Source organism: Tenrec ecaudatus, chromosome X (assembly GCF_050624435.1).
Source record: "Tenrec ecaudatus isolate mTenEca1 chromosome X, mTenEca1.hap1, whole genome shotgun sequence".
NCBI classification, from domain to species: Eukaryota; Metazoa; Chordata; class Mammalia; order Afrosoricida; family Tenrecidae; genus Tenrec; species Tenrec ecaudatus.
Genome location: NC_134548.1, coordinates 22,076,830 through 22,101,574, shown reverse-complemented (window position 1 = coordinate 22,101,574; position 24,745 = coordinate 22,076,830). Strand labels below are relative to the sequence as shown.

At 43.8% G+C, this 24,745-nt stretch overlaps 1 protein-coding gene across 4 annotated transcripts in view; it reads left to right on the top strand.

Moving 5' to 3' along the window:
• The window catches only part of PCYT1B (phosphate cytidylyltransferase 1B, choline), a 146,643-nt gene that overhangs the window by 104,803 nt on the left and 17,095 nt on the right, over window positions 1-24,745 (top strand). For all 4 annotated transcript variants that reach the window (XM_075538817.1, XM_075538818.1, XM_075538816.1 and 1 more), the window contains 4 exons: window positions 3,348-3,464; window positions 11,580-11,731; window positions 14,190-14,268; window positions 22,108-22,250. In XM_075538817.1, coding sequence (XP_075394932.1) covers window positions 3,348-3,464; window positions 11,580-11,731; window positions 14,190-14,268; window positions 22,108-22,250 — 491 coding nt within the window. The remainder of the gene's footprint in view (window positions 1-3,347; window positions 3,465-11,579; window positions 11,732-14,189; window positions 14,269-22,107; window positions 22,251-24,745) is intronic.

Sequence of the window (24,745 nt, the reverse complement as noted above, 5' to 3'; positions counted from 1 at the left end):
TTAATCATACCATTTCCACGAGTCAGGAGTCCAACCTGCCTTAGCAGAGTCGTAAGTCGTCGGTTGAAGATCTCACAAAGCTGCAGTTAAGACACCACCCAGAGCTTTCTTCTGTCTTGACACATGACTGGTGATGGAGCCGCTTCCAAACTAACTCAGATCTGTTGGCGGATCTATTTCCTTAGAGTAGTAAAAGGGACCCGGTTTTGTACTGGCTGTCTGCCAAAGGCCACCTCCAGCTCCTGGTCACATGGCCTCTCCATAAGCCTTTTCAGCACATGGCAGCTTGCTCCTTCAAAGGCAGAAAGAATGAGTTTGTTAGCAAGAGGGAGTCTTACTGAATGTAAAGTAATTAAGGGAATGATGTAAAGCAATCAAGAGAATGACATCCATTACCCTTCCATATTGTTGCTTAGAAGGAAGTCACCCTACCCGCACTCACAGGGAAGGGATTACATAAAGGTGTGAATTCCAGGAGGCCTGGAACACCTCTACCTTATCTATAGAATTGTTCTTGCCAAACCTTCAATCTCCCATGCCAATGGTTCCCAGTGTAGATCTCAAATAAGAAGATCAAAACACATAGACATGCAAACTAAAAAAAAACAAAAAAACCAAACCCACATTCCCTTAAAAATGTATTATGGGCAATTTCAAATATATACAAATGTGGAACCATGCAATGTTATCTGTTACCCAGCCTCCAATAACCACTAACCCATAGTCAGTCTTGCTCTATTTCTACCTCCATCTGCTTTTTTCCGTCTGAATTATTTGAAACAAAGTCCTAGATTTCCTCTCATTCCAGCCATAAGTATTTTTGGCAAATATGTCTAAAACAATAAGGACTGTTCTTTTAAACATAAGTACTTTATTATTTCCCTCCCAAAGTAACATCGATTTTTTGATATAATCAAATCTCCAGTATTCCAATTCCCAATAGTCTTATGCCATCATATTTTTTATAGTTTGTTCAAACCCAAATCCAAATAATACCCACATATTACAATTAGTTACATATGTTTTCATCTTTCTAAAATCTGTCTGTCTCTCTTCCATCTCTCTCTCTCTTTTTCCCTTGAAGTTTATTTGTTGAAGACACTGGGTCCTTTTTCTTTTTCCCAGAGTCTGGAAATTGCTGCACCCTGCAGTTTTTAAAAGTGAGCTTATTGCAAAATCAACTCCACAAATGCTCTTCAAAGCTTTACTATATGGTCCTTTTCTCAGTAATTATGTCATCTTTCCTTACTTTTCTTTTCTCCCTGCTTCCCGAATTCATTTATGTTGATCACCTCTAAATCATTAACAAAAAGTTCTGTAAAACTGCCAGCTGCTTTCCCCTGCAGTTTATATCTTTAAAAAAATTCCGCAATTGAATTCAAATTGAATAAGAGAGCAAAGACCAAGGATTCCTCATTAGACAGTTTATTTCAAAGCATTTTCTATTTCCTGTGCCTTAGTTAGAATACAGTATAATCTTGTGAAGGCAATTTTGTTGGTTCAAAATGGTGTATAATTGGAAATAATTGCAATTCACTATCTGACTTAAAATCTCCAGATTTTTTGTTAGAGAAATTTAATTTATTAGAAACACCGTACAATCTGAATCTCTGAATATAACATTGCTTTTTTCCCTTATGTTCCAAATTAATAAGGTTGTACTATATCAAGAAATAATCACAATTTAAAACCTAGGCCTGGCAGATCATTCAAGAGAAGCTGGTATCAATTTATGTCTTTTAAAAGTGTATTTTTATAAAACCAATAGAAGATATACCTGTCGTTTAAAAAGCCCACAGGGCTCTCTGGCTTATAAAGAAAACTAGTAGTTCCTTTCCCCACCCCTGATTCTTGTTCCCTGCAGGCACCCCGTGACAGTCCACTTTGCCGGTATGTTGACAGCTCTCATCCATTAACATTGCCTTGCAGGTTTCCTCTGCTCTTGGAGGATGACACCCTTTGAACTCTTCCTGCAGTTTTGGGGAGGAGGCAGAGCTAAATCTGTGTGTCCAATTCACCACGTTTGACTGGTAGCTGGCATTTTCCTTGTTGAAGAACACTACCGTGCCCACTAAAGTCGCCTTCCTCCTTCTCCATGCAAGAACCAGTCTCCGTGTTGTTTGTAACCATGGAGAAGAGGTGGCGGGGATGCTTAAGGCAAGAGCACTAGGATGTGAGAAACTAATTTTTTCTTCTATCATTCATCCCTTTTGGGATTCTGTCCTTGAATTTTCACTGGCTTTCTGTGATCATTCGGAAAGAGGTAAGATTAAAAATTGGTGGAATATATAGCAATTTCCAATAAATGGAGCAGGCCCCATCCAGACTGTGAGGACGAGGGTACAATAGAGCTGCAGCTCTCGCCTCTTCCCCTCTGAGTTAAAAAGAATTCTCTGACTTGTTTCGCCCACTGGAATCACGGAGTTTCTCCACTCACACTGATCTCTCCCCCTGACTTGGGTCTGGGTCAGCCAGACTGCTGTCCTACAGTTTCCAGGGTGATCTCTTGGCGAAGTGTCTCCTTCTTCCTTACTGAATGGGGACCATACGCATTGTGAAAATGTCTGCTGTGCTCTTGACACTCGTGACCTTTCTAGAAACAACTATACTTTTAGTTGATCATCTTTAACGTGACCCTGACATGCAACTTTCGAACCTGCCTTTCCTTCCTTTGGGCTCTTATGATACCAAAAAGGTTAGGGAAGGACCTTTCCACAATAGACAATAGTTGACTGGTAAATGGCTAATAACCAGTTGTCGGGGAAGAAATAAGTCGCAATTTGGAGCATTTGCCGAGTTGCATGATCTAAATTTTTCTATGATGGCTGATTTCAGGCTACCCCCTGTGCCTTGGAGTTGTGAAGAAAGGCACCCAATAGGCGAGTGTGAGTCGATTCTAGCACACCACTGTGCAGGAGCCGGGGCTGGAGCTGGGGGTGAGAGTGGGGTCTTCACTCAGCACATACAGACTCAAGGATGAAGCCATTTGTCTTTTCCATCGAGTTCCTCAGTTAACACTGCCTCAATATTCCCTGCTGGACTGCCTCTGTTGATCCCTGATCACTTTGCATCTCCCAGCTAGGAAACTCCATAGTGCTCTGTTGGTCTCTCTTATTGGCTAAAAGTGTGTGTTCTGGTTCTATTTTAGTTTTGTTTTGCTATCTTTTGATGTTCTCAAAAGAACCTCTTTTAAAAATTAGTTTCACAGATTAATATGAAACTGATAGGATGTAGAGACTGTATCTTATCCAGGTAAACTTTCTTATGGTGTTACACTGATGGAAGAATCAGGTAACCTGGACTCCTTTTTCAGCTGCTCTGTTGACAAGGTTTTCTTTCTTCCACAGCTGACAGGCCTGTGAGGGTGTACGCGGATGGAATATTTGACCTCTTCCACTCCGGCCATGCCAGGGCACTTATGCAAGCAAAGACACTCTTCCCAAACAGCTACTTACTGGTGGGAGGTAAGACATGCCATTTTTCTTGTTCCAGAAAATTCCTTTATAATTTTAAAATCTCATGTTGTGAATGCTTCCAAGTCAGCCCAGACTGACTCTCATGTATTTGCTGTCTGACATTTAAAATGACATTTAAAAATCCATAAGGGAAATTATACCACTCTTCTCGGGAGAGGGAGAGACGAACATTACCACCAAGGGAGACTGTTTCGTGTTTCCCATTAGTGCCTTTTTCCTTGAGCTTGAGACATGATCCAATTTATGTTTCTAAACTAGTAAAGAAAGTTAGACAAGCAGTAGTATTCCGACTTCGACTCTCGATGAACTGAAGGGATTCAGGATGATTAAGAGCAAAGACAGCCATGGTCTATGTCCTTGGTGTGACCTGCAGTTCTTAGACTAGTGTTATACCAATCAAACCAAACCTACAGCCAGTGAAGTCAATGCTGACTCATAGCGACCCTATAGAACAGAGTAGAACTGCCCTTGTGGGTCTCCGAGGGTGTCAATGTTTATGGGAGCAGAAAGCCTCATCTGTCTCTGAGAGAGCAACTGCCAACCTTGAAGTTAAGCCAAACACAACCCACTACACCAACAAGGCTCCATTGTGCTAACAGTAGTAGCTTATGCCAGTCCTATTTAGTCGAATTTATGCACCATGTATTAAAGAAACAGAGATTTAGATGCTCCAAAAATCTTGGCTTACCATGACAGGACGGACTTCATCAACTTGTGGAGATAAAGGGTAGTTAGATATGAATTAAATTTTTTTCTACTCCACAAGACCTGCATATTTCAGTTTGGGTGAATGGGGCGGAGTCTTGTTAGTTTTTGGAAGCAGCACGTCCGTCTACCATAATGAGTTTGGGTGCCATTATGTGAACTGGGCACCATCCTCCCTCCACACTGCTTTACCTGGAGTGGAACACCTTTGCCTGACTGAGCACTAGGGCCTGGAGACTGGTCTCAGGCTAATGGGACCCCAGGGAGACTCCGGCAGGGTTCAGCTCTTGGTTCTTTGGGTGACTCACAGTTGAGGGTGCCTCGGTGCAGAACAGGAGGCCTGGTACAGTGGCTCAGTGTTGGGCCTCCTACCCAAATGTCGACTGTTTGAACCTGCCAGCTGCCCTGCAGGAGAAAGGTAACACAGTCTGCTTCCTTAAAGATTGACACCCTCCGAAACTCTCAGAAACAGCTCAGCTCTGCCCTATAGGGTTGCTCTGTGTTGAAATGGACACCTCCGGTAGTGGGGTGCAGCCAGGATCCTGGGTAAGAGTAGCAAAAGTCTCATCAGAAGAAATGTTCAGCTTTCTGTACATTCTAGTACATTGAAGAAGGCAGGAGATTAATGTCAACAGCTCTCCATTTCATACTACCACACTTTCACTGATTCGTGTACCTATTCCTTTATTTAACATATCCTTACTGAGTTCCTACTATGTGCTATGCAATAGGAATGCAGCCAAGAGCAAAACAGACTGCCCTGTTAGCCCAATAAACTACTCAACATATAGTAGTGGTACTACCTTGTATCCCCGAAAGTAAGACATCCCCCGAAAATAAGACCCACGTACAGTTTTGCCTCTTGCTGAAATATAAGGCACCCCCTGAAAATAAGACCTCCCCGAAAATAAGGCCTTCTCAATAATAAGTGCCCCCCCAAGCTACTGTAACTTGGGACCATAGCAGCGGGTGCTGCTGTGCAGCTCACTGTTGGCCGCATTACAGCTGGAGCAGACAGGAAGTGTGGGGTCTCTTTTAATCAGAGAGCCTGTGCCGCCAGGACAAGCTGCCGCCTGCTGCTTGCTCTGCCCTGACGGAGTCTGGCCGACTCACAATTAGACAGTGAGTCGTGTGGGGCAGGCGTAACAAGAAATTTTTGATATTGTAGAATTCACAGTTTGTCTGGTTATGCTGGTTTGTGATGACAATTACTCCGTACCGTATACAGGTAATAAATTTCCTTTTTTGTTGTTCAACAATAAATGTGTACTGTATTCTACTTCATGGAAAAATAAGACATCCCCTGAAAATAAGACCTAGCGCATCTTTGGGAACAAAGATTAATAATATAAGACACTGTCTTATTTTCGAGGAAACGGTATGAGGAAATATACACAGGAACTTCAAAGAATTTGTGGGGAAATAGACCAGAACTAGATGGCGCCCAGATCCTCCAGCTAACTGCTCTGAAAAGGATGACGTTAGAAGATCTGAGAGAACGTGGGAGGAACATGTGGGGCAGAGCTCAAAATCCTAAGAGGGACCAGGCTTACTGGTTGGCTAGAGATTGGTGGAACGAACCCCTACGATTTTAATCCTTACCCCACAGATCTGAGACTGAACCCACCTCGGAGTTAGAATAACTCATGATTTAAGATCAAAAGAGTAGCAATTGCCCAAGCACAGAGTTCAGAGGGTTAAGAAAGAAGGCGGAAACAGGGAGGAAGTGGAATGCGTGATGGGGCATTTGCGGGGATTGCATGCAGTGGTTGAGCTGGATCAGAATACATATGAATTATTGGCTGTAAATCTATGATCTGCTCGGTGAACCTGCACCTAATTCACAATAATAAGTTCCAAAAACGTAATGGAATTTTTTTCAAGAACTTTTTGAATCTCTTCTTCTAACAGAACCCGAGGGACGAAATAGTTTTGATAGGAAGGTCCGGGAAGCCTTTCTGCTGAGGGAACCTTTGTGCAGAAACACGAATGTAAGGGAGGGCATGGGAAAGCCAGAACATACCCAGTTCCTTATGCAGCATTGTCTCTGGAGGAAAAATGCTAATGTGGGGGCAAGCAAAAAAGACATGGTGGCTATAGCGGTATGTTATTTTACTGATTTGAATATTTCTGAATTGATTTGAATTTTTTAGTGGCATTGTTGTTCCATAAAAGCACAGATGCTTTAATATTCAGAGTCATTAATACAGACAGGAATCTGGAGCCAAGAATTTGAGGAGAATAGAAGGAGAAAAACTCCAGCAAGAAATCCTAAATATCTGAACAACCAGAGTCATGCCGTCACTCTGAAATGCTAGAAACAAACTGCTTCATCCAAAGGCAGGAATAAACTTTTTCCTGCCTCGAGTTCTTAATACTCCAGATCAAAAAGATAATGTACTCTTGTTATTGTCAACAAAACAGTTTTAAATCATCTATCAAGGGATAGTTTGTTCCTCCTTCAAATGTGTTGACAGGAATGGATCAGAAATAACCTAATAGCAAAAGGCTTTCTTACCAAGCCATCAGAGTAATCTGATTTTTTCCTTTGGGGGGCAATATAACCAAGTAGCTCTGGTGGTGTAGTGGTTACTCATTGGACTGCTAACTGCAAGGTCAGCCGTTCAAAACTATCAGTGACTCCAAGGGAAAAAAGATAGGGCTTTCTACTCCTGTAAAGAGTTACAGACTCAGAAACCCACAGGGGCAGTTCTACCCTATCCTATAGGGTCGCTATGCGTCAGCCTCAACTCGATGTCATTGAAAAGTGAAATAACCACGAGATGTTCTCAAGATTTACCAAATGACTCTGGTTTATGACTCTTGCTTTTGTTGTTGTTGTTACTAGAAAACAACTTGTTTCAACAGATACTGGCAGAAAATGTTGGAAAAGAGAAACATTTGTAATTTCATTATACCATTGCTAATACAATAATTTTTGATAGAATGCTTTTGTCATGTGCTTTAAACATAAAAAAACAAAGCCTTGGGGCTGCAGTGTCAGTTTAATAATTGTGCAATGAACACAATCGAACATAATTGACAAAACCAGTCCTCATTGTTAAATGTAATACAAACCTGGAAACCTAGGGGAAAAATAAAAATATGATTTCACCATTCAAGTCAAATAATTTATGCATTTCAAGAACTTTTATCAAAATCATTGAGAAATACACTATAGAATGAATCATATAAAATAGAACCAGTCAATATTAAAATCATGTAGACTTGATATAGTAGGTTATAAACAAAGCAAAAATCATTGTGCTTAATTTGTAGTAATACAATATAATTTATATCAAAAGTATACTCTTTATTATCAAAATATTAGGGGGTATCAGTATAGTGTTTGGCTTTGGGGAGTAATTAAAGTCAAATATAAAAATCAGGAATAATAATGATCTTTATTCGATATCACAGGTAAATTTTTCCTATGTACAGTAATAGAAAAGAGCACAAAAGAGGTTAATTTAAAAAATACTGCTACTAGGGTTCCACCTCATACATGCTTGGGTTTATTCCAAACAAAACATGTTTAGACATGTTTCTGCAACCAGTGAGTGATCACAGACAAGTTTTCTTAGTACTACATTTATCTTACCTCTGTTAGCCCAAACCAAATCTACTTCCATAGAGTCCATTCCAACTAATAATCCCCAAGGCTGTAAATCTTTATGGGAGTAGATGGCCTCCTCTTTCTCCCAAGAAGCATCTGGTAGGTTTGAACCACCAACCTTGTGGCTTGCTGTCCAGCTTGGTGTGGGGGCCAGGGAAAAGAAAGAACACAAACCACAAATGAAGTTCTTCACAAATGGCTCTCTGGTACACCTATTAACATTATCGGCCACTACTCTGTGCTCCTAGGGATTAACATTTAATTCTCATAACTTCACCATGTATTAGCGATGAAGCAGCAGAGACTTGAAGAGTTTGAGTAACTGCCCCAGTAAGAAGTCATAGACTTTGGATTAGACCCAAGTCTGTTGAGCACCCCTACGCTGTAAGGTTCTTTGTTCCAAACACTGGCACTGGTGCATCTTGAGCTGCTGGATAGGTCATTGAATTCATCCCCGAGCACCACATCTCAGTCCTCCATCTGGTTGTCACAGGGCATCTGCCAAGACTCAAGAACCACAGCGCTGCATTGGGCGTAATTAATGTTTAGACAATAACTGGTCAGCATGTTCAGCTGCTTCTTGAGGTCACTCCTGGGACATGAAAATAGGACCCTGTATTGGCATCAACAGGATGTTTGTTTTCTTCGTGTTCTGTCAGGAGGCCATTATCTCTGTCATCTAGAAGTTATATCACATCACTCAGGTGCAAGTTCAAAAGGGGGAAGGACACGGACCCGATCAGGTTTTTGCTATTTAAAATAGAAAATGGATGGATCGGAAATCCATTTCTGCTCAATATGATTTTGAGGTCATATTTTCATAAAGTTCCAAAAGAACACTTTAAAAGCTTACATCAATTTTAAAATTGCAAAGCGTGGCCCATAAATAATTCCTCTCTCTGAATTCAAAAGCAAAGGAAGTCAGTGAGTCAGTGCACAGTCATGATGGCTCTTCTTCGTGTACTCCCCACTGCTGGGTGCAATGAGGGAATCAGACAGACAGGAAACGCGATTTGTTCGTGATATGCTACCGAGGCTTTTAAATACTGTGTGCATCACGATAATCCCTTGAAGCTTGTCAAATAGCTACCTGGGCCGCACTCCAGATCCATTGAAGCAAAATTTCAGGGAGTGGTGCCCGGTCATCTTTAGAGTTAACAAGCTGCTTAAGTGTTTCTGATACTCATCGAAGTTTTTGAACCTGCCATCTGGTTGATGATGTGTTGGTAACGCACAGTGCTAGAATAGAAAATATCTCAGGAAATATGTATAAGAGAGTTATGCCTAAATATGTATAGCTAGAGCCATGAGGGGGCTTACAAAAGTTTCTGGTAAATTTTTGTTATTTCTTAATTCTATCTTCCATGAACTTTTCCAAGCCCCTTCATATGAGTTTCTTACATGCCCAGATGCTGTTAAAATATGACTACAGATAACCACAGGTGTATTATTTTAAATGACAACCATTTATTGAGCATCTGGATGTGTCAGGCCCTGTTGGTTCACTCAGCAAATCTATTGTCCAGGAACTATTATCAGCGAGTGCAGTAGCCCCTACTCTCAGGGAGCTTTCATTTGAGGAGACTAGCACCAATGATCAACACAATTAACTAAGATACTTCTGTGATGGTGAGTGCCATGACAAGAAGTGAGGAAAAGAAATGGTGGGTGTAGCATTGCAAATTAGAATAAGGTCGTCAGGGAAGACCCCTCCTTGGAGAGGAGAGGAGAGTATAAGACCTAGAGATATTTGGAGTGCACCTGTTCCAGGCTCAGGAAGTACAACCTAGCTCAGTCTGGACTATAAAGGCCCGGGCACAATAGAAGATACAGTCAGGGAGCCAAGGAGGGGCCAAAGTGTAAATCTTGTAGGGTCTTGGAGGCTGGAGTTTCACAGGGGCCTTGCAGGTTGCTGGAAGAATTTTGGCTTTTATTCTCAGGCATATAGGAAGCGCTCTGAGCCCAGGAATGATGTAATCTGACAGATACAGGATGATTTCGGTCCATGAGAACAAGTTGTTGAGGGATGGGCAGGGCTATCGGGTGATCAGAGAGGATGGCACAGCAGAAATCTATGGGAGAGATGGTGAGTAGTACATTTTAAAGGCAGCTCCAGCTGTTTTGCTAGTGAATGGAACCCAGAGTTTAGGAGAACAGAGGAGAAAGATTTGGGCCTGAGTAATGGAATTGCATTGCCATTTACGGAGATGAGAAAGACTACAGAAGTACAGGTTTGGGAGAAGCAATAAAAAATTTATGGGGTCAAAGCCGTTGGTCTCTACTCATTTGGAGCAAAGGAGAAAGAAGGAAACTAAAGACTCGAAGGAGAAACTAGTCTCCAGGACTAACAGTGTTTATGAACCATGGCCTCACCTGCCCTGAGACCATAAGAACTAGATGGTGCCTGGCTGCCACTACCAACCTTCTGATCAGGGCCACAATACAAGGGGAGGAAAAATGCAGTAGAACCTCCAATTCCCTTTTTTTTTTAAATCCAGACTTTCTTCTTTTTTTAAGCGAAGATGGCACCAAAAGCAAAGAAGGAAGCGCTTGTCCCTCCCAAAATGGAAGCCAAAGCAAAGGCATTAAAGGCCAAGAAGGCTGTGCTGAAAGGTATCCACAGCCACACAAAAGGAAGAAGAAGAAGAAGAAGAAGAAGATCTGTATGTTACCCACTTTCCGGCAGCCCAAGACCCTGTGGCTAAGAAGGCAGCCCAAATAAACTGGGAAGATCACCCCAAGAGAAACAAGATTGACCACAATACATCATTAAGTTCCCCTTGACCATGGAATCTGCCATGAAGAAGATCGAAGACAGCAACACACCTGTTGTTCACTGTGGATGTCAAGGCAACACGCACCAGATCAAACTGGCTGTGAAAAGCTGTAGGGCATTGATGTAACCAAAGTCAACACCTTGATCAGGCCTGATGGCAAGGAGAAGGCATATGTTTGACTAGCTCCTGACGCTTTAGATGTTGCCAACAAAGTCGGAATCATCTGAACGGATCCAGCTGGCTCATGCTAAATATAAACTTTTTCAATTAAAAAAAATCCAGATTTCCTGGGCTAGTCCACAGTGGAGCAAATGTCCCTGAGACTATTTCTCTGAGATACTTGTTAAACTTTGAATTGAAACTAACCCCCGAGATCACCATTTGGTTAAACAACAAATTGACTCACAAACCAAAGAATAGCACTCACGAGTCCTGTCTGAGGCTGTAGAATAAAGGCTCTGTCTTCTGCTTTAGAGACGTGCAGCTCATGGAGGTATATATGTGTGTAGGAGAGTCCATACGCGTGCATGCACACATGATCACACTTGAGTTACTTAGAATAATGCTCTATTAGCACAAGAATTCAAAGGGATCACCCAGACTTTAAAGAACCCAGGCCTCTTGGTTTCCTCTCCTTTTCTTCCTTCTCGGTCAGTTCTTTGTTTGTTTGTTTTCTAAAGGTCTGATTAGCAATTTTCACTAAATGGTAGGACAGGGAAATAAAGATATGAAAGTCACATCAGGTTATTTGGAGAATGCTTTTTAATAAAAACAGCCATTGAAATTAGCACTAAAAGGCAGTTCTGAATTGCTGGTGGATTTCAGCTTGCTTCACTTTCCTGCCCCTTTGTGCATGTTTTGAGTGTGTTTGTGTGTTTAATGGGAGTTTGATTATGTTAAGCACTCAGCAAGAAGGCCTCTTGCTGAAGAAGCCAGGCCTGCACCTTGGTGGGTACGATCGGGATCTGGGCCAGCAATAGCAGTGAACACATTTGCCTATTGCAGTTTGCAGTGATGAGCTCACCCACAAATTCAAAGGCTTCACCGTGATGAACGAAGCAGAAAGATATGAAGCTCTCAGACACTGCCGCTATGTGGATGAAGTCATCAGAGATGCCCCATGGACTCTCACACCAGAGTTTCTGGAAAAACACAAGGTATGTTCTCTAAGTAGCAAGATAGGGAGTCTAGGTCCCACAGCCTACTCTACTGAAACCCCGAAGCCTCTTCAAGCCCGTTAAGGAGGCTACCTCATAACACTTGATGCAGTACCCCTGTCCACTCAGGCCTGGGGACTGCAGGCCTTTCCCTTCCCCAACCATGAGCTCGGGATGCTCCCTCGATCTCTCCCTATAGCCTTGGCCCCTCACTTACCTCCCCTGCAAAGTGGGGTGATACTAACCTCTTCCTCGGGAGGCTGTTTGCGGGATCAGATAGAAAATCTAAGCAGAGCACTTGGAACACTGGCCCCATAGCGAGAGCACCAATCCTGTTAGCCACCCCGTTATCATCACCATCATTATTGGGGCTTATAGATTCACTGGCAGCGCTCTTTATGTAAATAATGAAGACACGTTTTAGCCAGAAGGTCAGGGTTATCCTTTAAGGAAAGAATCTTCTGTCTCTGGTTGTGTGGGCCTGAGAAGCAGCTCATACTGACATAAGATTTTTATTAGTTGAAAACACGAGAAATTCTTTTGATCTGCATCAAATTATGTGCTTTGTATCTCCCAACCAGCCCCACATTAGGAGCTATTCTTTCCTTTTATAAGCAGTACAAAAAAATAAGATTAAGCTGTTCTAAGAGTTTTCTTTTCTATTTTTAAATTCCCGATGCAGAAGAGAATAGAGAACACTGATAAATGTGCATGGGTAATAGCAGAGGAGACAATTTCCCAGTGAGAATGAAAAGGAAGAGGAAAAACTACAATATGATTTGCATCTAGCAATCACCAACACATTTTTACTAAGTATCTATTGTATACGCAACGTGTGCTAGGCATGATGGGAAATGCTAATAATGATATGATGGCTGTAATTTCTTAACTATTTACCATGTGCCCAGCACTGTGCTAAATGCCTATTATATGATCACATTCAACCTCATAGCTCCCCTGAGAAATAACTGTAATTGTTGTTGTTATACAATAGAAAGGAGGAGGGACTAAATTTCAGTAGTAAGAATAGGGTAAATAAGGATAAAAATTGCCATTTATTGACTACTTAGTGTTGGCCAGTTATTATTTTAAGGCCCTTGTTATATATTTTATAGTTGAATCCAGTGGTTCTCAACTAGATGTGAGATTGCCCCCCAGAGGACATTTGGCATTGTCTGGAGACATTTTTGGTTGTCACAACTAGAGAGATGCTACTGGCATCTAGTGGGTAAAGGCCAGGGATGCTGCTTATCATGCATAGGATAGACCCCACTCGGAAGAATTATTGGGCCCCAAATGTTTCTCGTTCCAATGCTGATAAACTGTGCTTGAATCCCTACCCCAAGTTATGAGCAATAGAGTGAGGAAGTGGTGGGGCAGGACTCATACCAAGGCAATTTAAGCCACTATTATCAACTACCCCTCAAAGAGTGAAGCCTCATTCTAAACAGCTTTGAAAACTAGTCGAAGAGTTTTTATTTGATGTAGTAGGCAACAGGGAACTAGCAGAGATCAACAGACACAGGGGTGACAAGAAGGAGACTCTCTTTAAGGAGGAGTCCCCACGGCTGGATGACTTGGAGGGGAGAGAGCCTGCACTGAAGAAGCTGGTGGAGATAATATGGGTGACAAGGGCCTGGACTTGATATAGTAGCAACAGAGAGGAAGTGATGGGCGCGCACACACACATTCACAACAATGGAACTTATGCTCAACCAGGCTATGGAGAAAGGTAGGGAAAGAAGGTGACTTCCAAGGTTTGAGGTTAAAGAAAAGTGGAGGTGTCCTTGGCAGGGGACACCAGTTTTCAGAAAGATGAACTCAAGTCTGAACAGGCTGACTTTAAAGTGACAGCAGATGTGACAACTGAGAAAAGGGCTGCAGAGGGAGCTGGGAGAGCCTGGCTTGGCTCCCCAGCTGCTTCCCCTACCCCAAACCACTAATACGCGGTGTGACTTTGGACATATCTGGTTTCACCCCAAAGAGTAGTACATGCCCTACCTACCTCACAAGGTGAACAAACCAAAAAGAGAGATAGGTAGTTCGTTTTCACAGTATCAAATATGACCTAAATGTCAAGGCCTGTGGCCATCAGTGGGATGGGAAGTGGAGATTTGGGTTCCTCATCCTAGCAGAGGTGTTTAAAATCTGAAGACTGACCAAATTCTCTGAAGGAGAGTTTGCTAGAAGGCCGCTGTCCGAGGTAGGAGAAGAAAGATGGACCAGCCAAAGAGCAGATCCAATCTTTTGTTTTCTAGCTCCCATTAGCTCATGGAAATGGAGATAGTAGGTTCTACCTTTCAGGCAAGGATTCAGACCCACAATATACATTTCATACACCAATGCCTTGTTGTTTTTTTAAAAACATGATTGGGGACACCAAACCTGTTGCCCTCAAATTTATTCCAGATGTTTAAATCCATCCCAGTGGTGACGCCATTCTTCTCTCTCTTAACAGATTGACTTTGTGGCCCATGACGATATCCCATATTCTTCGGCCGGCTCTGATGATGTCTACAGACATATCAAGGATGCAGGTGAATTCCCCTGTGCTCACCTGTTGATTGCTTTACAGTAGTTGAGTTTATTAAGAGACATGCCCAGCCTCATCCCTGGAGAGGGACAGCAGAGAAGAGGGCAGGGAGAGACGTCAGACAGTGTAACATATGACAAAATAATAATATATGAATAACGAAGGGTTTACGAGGTGGGAGGAGTGGTGAGGGAGGGGGAAAATGAGCAGCAGATATTAAGGGCTCAAGTAGAAGGCAAATGTTTTGAGAATGATGATGGCAACAAATGTACATATGTTTCTGACACAATGGATGTATTTATGGATTGTGATAAGAACTGTACAAGCCCCCAATAAAATGATTTTTTAAAAATGATGAGGGCAACAAATGTACACGTGTGCTTGACACAATGGGTGGGTGGATGGTGATAGGAGTTGTACAATAAAATGATTGAAATACATAAATAAAAATAAATGAAAGATGAAGAAAAAAAACAGAGAGACACCCTAGAACTGCAGTGGATATACCCAGGGCATTGGAATTGTTGGTGTCTTTCAAGAAGCCTCTACACACTGCTGTTGACATGTGTGCAGGCCCCACTTGGGCGTTTAGGTTTGAGGCTTGATTCTAGAGTTCATCAGACTAAAACCACAGGCCCCATATTGCTCAGAGGGCAACCCCTTTCCTTATCCACCGTTGATTAAGTCTTCACAATGAAATCATTTTAAATTCCCAAGAAGGTTCCTTTCGGAAGACAGATAACTGCCTAACAAATTATCTGGACGCCTTCCCTCCAAAGTCAACCTTACCACATTCCTAGTATAACCTTGACTTGTGACAGTAATAACCTCAGGTACCACATGTGGATGCAAAAATTGAATGGAAAAGCATTTGCAGAATTAAGACAAATATTTCCTTTATGAAACTCAGAAGTGATGTCCTGGGAAGCAGACATGGCGCCTGAGCTTCTGGAAGCTGACACCTTGGTCACTAAGCATTTCTGTTAAGATCAGAGTTGGGGAAAGGGACAGGCTGGAATTGATATTTTAGCTAAAGGTGGGAGTGGAAGTACATTTTGAATGGCTTGATTTATCATCTGCTCTTTTACTGGCTACCACCCCTTTCATCTCTAGAAACTGTATGTATGTCCATACCTACGTTTATCATTTCAGCTCAACTCATTGCCATTGAGTCGATGTCGATTCATACCAACCCCACAGGACATGGTAAAACCGCCCCTGTGCGTTTCTGAGACTGTAACTCTTTATGGGAGTAGAAAGCCTCATCTTTCTCCCAGGTAGCAGCTGGTGGTTTCAAACTGCTGACCTTCAGGTTAGCAGCGCAACTTGTAACTCACTGTGCCACCAGGACTCCACTTACCTCCGCAGGTACATTCAAATGTCATCTGGCATGGCATAGATCTATGGTCCAGTGAGTTGCCATTTGCATTTCTTGGGGACATCAAGAAGGTTAATACGCTCGGTATACTAGAGCTGTTCCCTCCTTGATGACCTGAGCTAGCTTTCCCCATTCCTAGGGGATCAGTGGAACACCCCCCATCATCCCCCGCCTTCAACCTTTTCTTGCTACTCGTACTTTCAGACTCCTGTGGTAGGAAGAGCTCCTAAGGGTCACATCCTCTCCTTGAAACCTTGTTGAGTCTCAAGATCTGCTCAGCCATGGCTATCAGCCACCTCCTCTCACTGTTATGAGTCACTTTCCCTTTAGTCCCGCCTGGGCTTTGCCTTTGCTGCCAGATTCCTTTTCCTATGCTTTGGTGACCCTCCCAGCAGGCATATTGAGCTTAAGTCTCAGCTACCTTTTATGTTCCACTAGAGCAGTGTTTCTTAACCTGTGGGTCTTGACCCCTTTGGGGAGTGAACAACCGTTTCACAGGGGTCGCTTAGTAGATCCTGCATATCAGATATTTACATTACGATTCATAACAGTAGCAAAATGAAAGTGTTGCAGTAGCAATGAAAATGTTATGGTTGTGGGTCACCACAACACGAGGAACTGTATTCAAGGGTCGCGGCCTTAGGAAGGTTGAGAACCACTGCTCTAGTGGATTGTCAGGAACCTTTTAAATGTCCTCTACAATCTACAGGAGAGCGAGGGAAACATGGGCAGTGGGAGGGCAGAGTCAGGAAGACTCTACTGAGGTTTCTCGTGTTGGCCTAGAGCCTCCGTGAGGTGATTTCCTCCACAAACTCCTGTTGGGAAACAGGGTACAAGCTCTCTGGCTTTGGGTTTTGGAAAGAGGTTTTGCCCCCGAGTCAGGCAGGGCAAGAGCCAGGTGTCACTCGCATTCCCTCAGTTTTGCTACTCACTCCCTGATCTCTCACTCGCTCCTTCCCTCAGCCCTAGAGAAAAACCTCTTCTTGTGGGACACGAAAGGGCCCCTTTGTTAATTCTGTGTCTTCTCCACTTTAAGCTTTACAGCAAAACATCCTGTCCCAAGTCTGGTCAGCCTCTGGCTCTCAGTAATTAAAGGGATACCATTAAAGTCTCGGAAACTCACAGGGGGCCAGTTCTACCCTGTCCTGGATGAGTCGGCATTGACTCAATGGCAGTGAGTTTGGGTTTTGTTTTCGTATTGGAGATTAAGAAAACTTCTTTCTTCTTCTCAAAGTCTAGCTCTTTCCAGTTAAAACTTTGCCTTTCATAACTATTTTTTTTAATGAGTGAGTTTTTAAGAGCGCCTGTTTTAGAAGTAAAAAGCTGAACATCATCTCCTGTATTCTCTGCTATATCTACCTCCTACTGAAGTGATGGAGGTCTCAGTATCCATGGGATCAGACCTGGGAGCCCCAGAAGTGAACATGACTTTGGATACTATTTCAGAAAAGGATTCTGTTGCTGATAAGTGTACTTCATTTCCCAGGAGATGCTTTCATTGATACATGTCCTTTGAAGGCAGCCAGGGGAAACCTCATGTCACCCCAGAAGGGCTGAGGGCTGGTTCTGTCTTGTCCTCGTAGGAAGGACTTCCTTGGGAGTCAGGATGTGGATACAAACAGGAGCTGGAAGTCTTAGGCTTCCATTGTATTTCCCAGGAATTTTGAGAAAGGAAGTCCCATACGCTCCAGCCCTCCATACGCTCCAGACCTGGACAGCTGCTTTAGGGACCAGGTTTGGGGTGAGGGGGAGCAGGCAAGAAACTAGCTGAGGCATCCGCTACAAGTAGATGGATTATGGGGTGATGGATATAGTTTGAAATCTTTGTAAAATCTGAGCTGTGAGTCCACGGCTCCTTCCTTACAGTGGTCATGAAGGAGCCAGTGTGAACCAGTGCTTGTCACACTTTGACTGTTACAGATGACCTGGGCAGGTGGTGGGGGGTGTCTTGTCAAATTTAGATTCAGATTAGTAAATCCCATGGAGCCTGAGATTCCCATTTTGAACAAACTCCCAGGTTGTTAGATGCTGCAGGTCCATAGACCTCACTTAGAGTAAACCCAAACCACACTTGGAACTTGACCTTGTGCTCTCTAAAATCAGAAAAATAACTAACTTATTCTTAGATCACCAGGGGCCACTCACCGAGAAATAAAAAAAAATCTGCTGTTGAATTGTTGATGACTCAGCGACCCTAAAGGACAGGGTGGAACTGTCCCTGTGAGTTTCTGAGGCTGCAACTCTTTACAGGAGTGGAAACAACAAAAACCAAACTCACTGCCATTGAGGCAATTATGACTCAGGGCAACCCTATAGGGCAGGGTTAAACTGCCTCTATGGATTTCTGAGACTGTGACTCTTTACAAGAGTAGAAAGACTCATCTTTTCCAGTGGAGTGGCTGGTGGTTTTGAACTGCTGACCCTGCAGTTGGCAGCCCACGCCAAGAGGGCAAAAATCTAAGTCAGAGATCCTGGTTCAGCTGATTTACCTATGGGGTTAATGGTATGGGTGTTTCCTGGGTTGAACATTCCTCAGCTGACTTTTAATATAGGAACGAGCATTTATTAATATTTTATCTCTGAGTGAGTGGCCTCTAGCGATCTAAGAATGCATTGTTTTTCTGATTAAGGGTGCAAAATGTCAAGTTCCAGTTATTTAGGTATAGGAACAAGTCCAACTTTCATTCCAGGCTTTAAGAAAGCTACCATCCCTATTTTGGTAACCCCCTGTTGCATGATAAATTACCCCCAAACTTAACAACTTAGCCACTTTATTTTGCTTGTCACTTTGTGAGTAAAGATTCTAGCTAGGGCTCGGGCTTCTTAGGTGGTCCTTACTGAGAGTGGTTCTAAACAATTGTACTCAGATGGCAACTGGGGCTACAGTCATCTGAAGATTCTGTTGGGGTGGGTGGGGAGGGGTTCCCAGAAGATACCTTTACATGGCTAACTGTTGATGATGGCTGTCAACAGTGAGTTCGGTGGGGGTTGTCATTGGCTCATCTACCCATGGCCTGTCCAGATAGCTTGGGCTCCTCACAGAATGATAACTGGGTTCTAAGAAGCAACATTCGGAGAGGGAGCATTCAGAGAGCTAGCATCTCACCTTGATTTGGAGGTCACAGTGCCACTTATGCCACATTCTGTTTGTTACAAGCAAATCACTACAGACACCCCAGATTCAAGGGGAAGGGAATTGTGGCCATCTCTAATCCACTTCAATCCCCATTTCCAATTGGAATGAGTCAGCAGATATTTTGGTAGGCATAAGACTATAGATGACTAATCATAGGCACCAGACTCTTCGTTGTGGTCTTTTCATCTGCTCCACTGGGTCCTCCCCAGGAGGGAAAGTCATAGAGGAGTTGTGTTTGGGGCCCACATAGAGAAGGCCAGAGAATTCATTGTGGGAGAAAGATACTCAGAAATTGCTTAAGTAGCCACATTTGGCTCTTATACACTAATCATGGTTTGTTTTGAAAGTCAAAAATCACTTCAAATGAAGCCAGAGATATCAAGGGCATGAATGTTACAGCACTCTGTCCTGCTTGTCGGAGTTACATGTCAAACCGGATGAAAAGGCTGGAGCGTAAATTAAATAGATTGTACGGTCCACATTACTCATCATCATTCTAATATTGCCTACTACTGTTGAACATGTCCTTCATTAACATGTGCTTTTCTGCTGCTTAAAATAGCTCCATAACCAAACACCGCAATTCTGAAAAGCATGATAAAAAAGGTTCTCTGATCATGCTCATTACTGAATATTTTTAGCAGAGCAATAATTAGGCTTTAGAGGAAGCCGGGTGCCTCATTATATCTGCAGAGGGCTTGGCTTCTTTCAGAGACCTACCTCCCAACCAGCCAAAGCAAATCGCTCTGTACCCCAAACCCACCCCCAAGCTCACTTTGTCATTCAACCACCGAGCCCGAGCCCTCTGACTTTATTGAAAGGGTGAGCTCATGTCACAAGTGTCTAAGTGACTTGCTACATCATTTCATTAGGAGCTAGAACATCTTAACATGGCAGCTGGCAGGGGTGCAAGTGAAATCTCTGCCGGCTGAAACATTGGGTAGAGTCCTCTCCAGAGAGCTCCCTGCTGCTCCCACCAAGTGGGGTGTCATCAGGGTTCCCATGCCCACCAGGACCCCCTGCACAGCTAAGCCAATGTGGGTGCTATTTATGTCAATGCATTTATATGCTTGCAATCTCTGCTTTCCATTTGTTTTGTTTGTTTGTTTGATTTTCATATCTGATTCCACCTTCCTATTGAATAGGAAAACAAATTTTGGCCAAGTGGCAGCCCCAACCCAGTCCTCTGATCCATGTAACATTAGAAATTGGATGCTTTTAAAAAAAAATTTAAACATCAGCAAACATGAACTCTGAATATACAGATGACATCAAAATAAATCCCCAAAGGAACACCTTCGTGGTGCCTACAAGACCACAACATTCACAAATGGCTATAGCTTCAAAGAAAACTGGGTTTGGAAGGGTACTTTGGAAAATGTTTTTCATTTGTGATTTGTTGAACGAATAATCTTACAGTGCCTGCTTGTCATCTGGTGCTAAGAATATAGTAGAGAACAGACAGGTTCAGTCCCTTCCCTCAGGTAATTTAGAGTGGAATAAGGAAGATGGTTCTTGAACAAATTGCTTTACAAAGACTTGTAGTAGTTGAAAGAAAAGAGCTGTTCAATCATTGTGAGGGAATAGTAAACAGCAAGACCTCACCTGGAGTTGAGAAATTTCCTAGACGCTAAAGTGGACCAGGTAGAGTATATGTGTTTGTGACAGAGCGAGTTGAGGACAAGCATCTCTTTCAGGACACTACAAAAGTGCAGGATGACTGGGCCAAGGAAACAAATAAGAACGGTGCCACGTACAGTTGCGCAGCACAGGAGCCTTGGCTGAGGAAGTGAAGGGGCTAGGACTTTAGATGCGACTAGAAAGGAGCATGGGGAGAAGACCACGCAAGCAGTCAAAGAACCAAGTGATGGGTTTGAATTGAAATCCAGAGGCCAGTAGAAAGCCTGTGATGGGTTTCAAGTGGAGTATCTGTGTTGTATTTAGAAATCATTGACAACTATGGGGAGAAGGGCTGGATGGAGACACCAACAACACTGCTGGCCATGAGTCTGGAGACGATGGGGAGGTCATCTCGAACAAGATAGTGTGGGATTACTTTAGGATGGAGGACGAAGCAGAGGGGATAACCTGGGGAGACATTTGGCAAGTAGATTGGGGGTTGGAGATGCTTGAGTGTGGAAAGCGAGGGGAGAGGAAATTGCACAGGTGACCTTCAGGTGACTTAGTCAGCCACATCATTTTTCTGTCTCGCTTGCCTTCCCAGGGTGTGGGTGACTTGCCAAGTCTCCAGGAGAGAACCCAGCTTCCTGGTCCCCAGTCTGTCTACCACACCGTGCTGTGTCTAAGGCCTCTGAGAGGCTGCAATGATTTGGGGGTGAATGATCTCAATTGCCAACACATTATTTTGATGGGTAACAGAAGTGGGAGCATAAACCCAATTCCTGAATTTGTTACTACGGGTGACCTCTTGACAGCCCCGTGCTGGTAGACCCAGCTGTATACTGGAGAGCTTTAGAGAAGTTCTATTAGCGTTTGCATTCTCTGTGCTTGTTTATTTTTATGCAACCCCACATATTCCGGATAAAAAGGACTTTGAGTGATGAAAACACCAGGCAGAATTGACTGTCATTCAAGAAAGAAAATCCTCTAGCCCCCCACTGGCATGTTTTTAGATCAACGACAGCAGACATAGGCTAGGTTTTCTTCTTTGCCTGGTATGATGTGCGGCAGACTTCCTTGTGGGGAGAAGGGGTGTTGCCCATGATCTGACTAATTCATTGCCTCAGTTCGTATCCCTCCTTCATTCACTTAGTCAAAATTTGCAATTAGTGAGCCCCATCCATGTGCTAGACACGGGCCATTGAGCTAGGTGCTAGAGATGCCAAGACCGTGAATCTTTCATCTGCTCGGGGCTTTCAAAAAAAAGTATTGTTTTTTATTCAGGGGAGGCAAATTGCTGTCCTGATTGGTGTGGATTCTGTCTGGTGACTTCAGGAAAGACTTCCCAGAGGCTGAACCTTGAAGTCATGCCTTGCCGAATGCTGATGTGGGCAGTCAAACACCCCGGGCAGAAACGAAGGGTGAAACATGAGCAGCTGCCAGGAACTGGCAGAATACATGGTGCACCTTGAGAATGGGTCCAGAACAATGACCATGCAGGACTGTGGGGGAGAGAAGAGAGAGAGAAAGAGAGAGAGTTTGGAAGTAGAAGTGGAAGAGTCAGGTAGGCCAGACTTGGAGTCAACTGGGGCCTCATTGGCACTTGGCTGCACCTTGGCCCTGGGAAAGAAGTGTCAATTAAAGAAACGGTTCAATCCAGGTGAGGTTAGTTTTTGCCCCCTTTGATCTCTTTTTTCCTCTTTGGACAGGAATGTTTGTTCCAACACAGAGAACAGAAGGTATCTCAACATCAGACATCATCACCAGAATTGTTCGTGACTATGACGTTTATGCTCGACGCAATCTCCAGAGAGGGTACACAGCCAAGGAGCTGAATGTCAGTTTCATAAATGTAAGTGTGCCATCCCAGCCCCTCGGTGTTAGTCTGGGCTGAATAGAGAAAATAATCCAGGGGCATTCATATGTGTATAAGAGAGTTTTATATCATAGAGTAATTGTATATTAAGAAAACATCCCAGCCCAGTCCAGATCGAGTCCAGAAGTCCGATATTAGTCCATATGTCCGATACCAGGCTATAAAATCCTCTTCAGACTCAAACAATACATGCAATGATGCTGAATGCAGAAAGATCACAGGGCATGGGTGGAAAGTCTTGTGGATCCAGGGGCGGTGGAAGCTTCTCAGTGCTGCCATGGGTCTCCACAGGGCTCCTCCAGCTCCAGAGCTCTGACTCCATCAGCATAGTTCCCTCCAACTTGTCCACAGGAAGGTGAAACAGAGAGAGTGTGTGTGTCCTACATCCAGGAAGGAAGACAAGTGTTCCTAGAATCCTCAGGAGGCTATGCCCACACAGAGGCACCATTGGCTATGACCTGATTGACAGCCAAGACTCCACCCCTTCACTCAAGTTGACAGGAGAGTATGTCAACCATACCACACCATACCACCACCACTAACATTTATCAAGCACTAACTGCATGCCCTGTTACAGTTACTGTTTTAGGTAAATCACATAACCCAAAGGTGCGTGACTATCCCCGTTATACAGCTGAGTAAACCGATTTCCAAAGGGGTAACACAGGTTAGCCAGGGAACGCAGATTGTGGGCTTCCCATTCAACAAAGGTGCTGCCTGACTCCCCCACCCCACCCCACCCCCGCTCCTTCCAGCCTCTCTACTGAGCCTTCTCCGACTTGGACGAAGGGTCTCTGGGGCATCTGTGCCTCGTGCTCCAAATGGAAGGGAGGGAGGAGAGCAGAAGTAATAAAAAGATCAACTCCAAGAAAATGCTTTCTTGTTTTAACTCCCCCCTTTCAGTTTCATTATATTAAGGCCTTATAGATGCTCATTAGACACCTTAGCAGCCGTTTTTTTATTGTCCAGAGAAATTACAGCTGCTTAAATAAAGCCTAAAGTCTTTGGCTTCCTTTTGTATTTCTGCCGCATTGTTCCCACAGAGCTGCTGTTAGTTTAATGATAGAGCAACTGTTAAAACAATCTTTAAAACAAGCAAAACAAGCTGTTAAAAATGCACAGAAGGCAGCCCCGCTTGCTGGAGGTGATGGTGGTGATCTGGACCACAATCTTTGCTTGGCCACCGAAGCGCTGTCTCCCATTGAACCAAGAACTCTCCATTCACACCGAATTGCAACCTAAACATAATAATCATTTTTAAAGATCCTGTATGTACAAAGGGAGGTCTGTCTATAAAAGTAGACACTTATTATTATGTGCAACCATAATGCTTCAGCAGCTTACTCGCTTGGTCACTAGAACCTTCTAAATAGGAAGGGGCCATTAATTACCGAATCCCAGACTCTTCCTTGGCCTTGCAGCCAGGCAACCAAATGGAACACGCTGAGTTCCCGTGGCACCTGACCCAGTGACTGACAGCAATGCAGTCAGTGTGATTATTTGGCATCTCCAGGAGAAGCATGCCATGGTTATGTCAATAAATTAAACTGTCTGCTTTTGAAAATGGAATTCAGCCAACCAGCCATGCATGTCGAGCCATTTCCCAAAGTTATCGCGTACTTTCTTTAAATAGCCTGTAGATCAGCTACTTAGCTCAAGGGACCGTGTGGTTCAGGGCGGATGTACGCAGGGCCTTTGCGTGACAACAACCTTGACTGTGGCTCACGGATGAAATTGGATGTGCTGGATCGGCGGGTGCGTGCATCACGCAACTTCAGAGGTGGCAGGGACCGGACAGGGGGCAGCCACCCAGTCCCATTTAGAGATGAGGATAGCTAGGTTCTGAGGGGTCTCCTGGCCAAGATCTCTCCAGGAAAGCAGTCTCCTGACCTGCATCCCAGTGCTCAGTCTACTGCTTCATAAAATCCGTGGCAAAAGGAGAAGTTTAAAGGTTATTGGATTTTCCCATGAACTTTTTGAAGCTCCCTTGTAGGTGAGGAAACAGAGGTCCAGAGAGGGTGAATCACTCACCCAAGGTCACATGGTAAGTCATGGCAGGCTTGCTTGCATGTGTGTCTCTATATCTACATGGTAAGAAGGGGGCCTGTTGGCACACTGGTTAAGCGCTTTGCCCATTAAGAGGTTTGTGGTTGGAGCTCCCCAGCAACTCCCTGGGAGGAAATGTGCCAACCTGCTCTGTGCAGCTCCCAGCACTGGAAACCCACAGAGGCAGCGCTCCCTGCCCTGTGACGCGCACTGGGAGTCAGAAGCGGCGGGACAGAGCTCCGCAGCCACAGAAACACAGTAACATCTTCAAGAGGCTTCAAAAAGCTTCTGGAAAATGCAATGAAAAGAGAATGGAATTTTTCCACGAACTTTTTGAAGCTCCCTCACAGGGCTCACCACCCCTACCCTGAATGAGAACTCAGTAAGATTTGGAAGGTGTAAATGAAGGAATCCAGCCCAGTTTT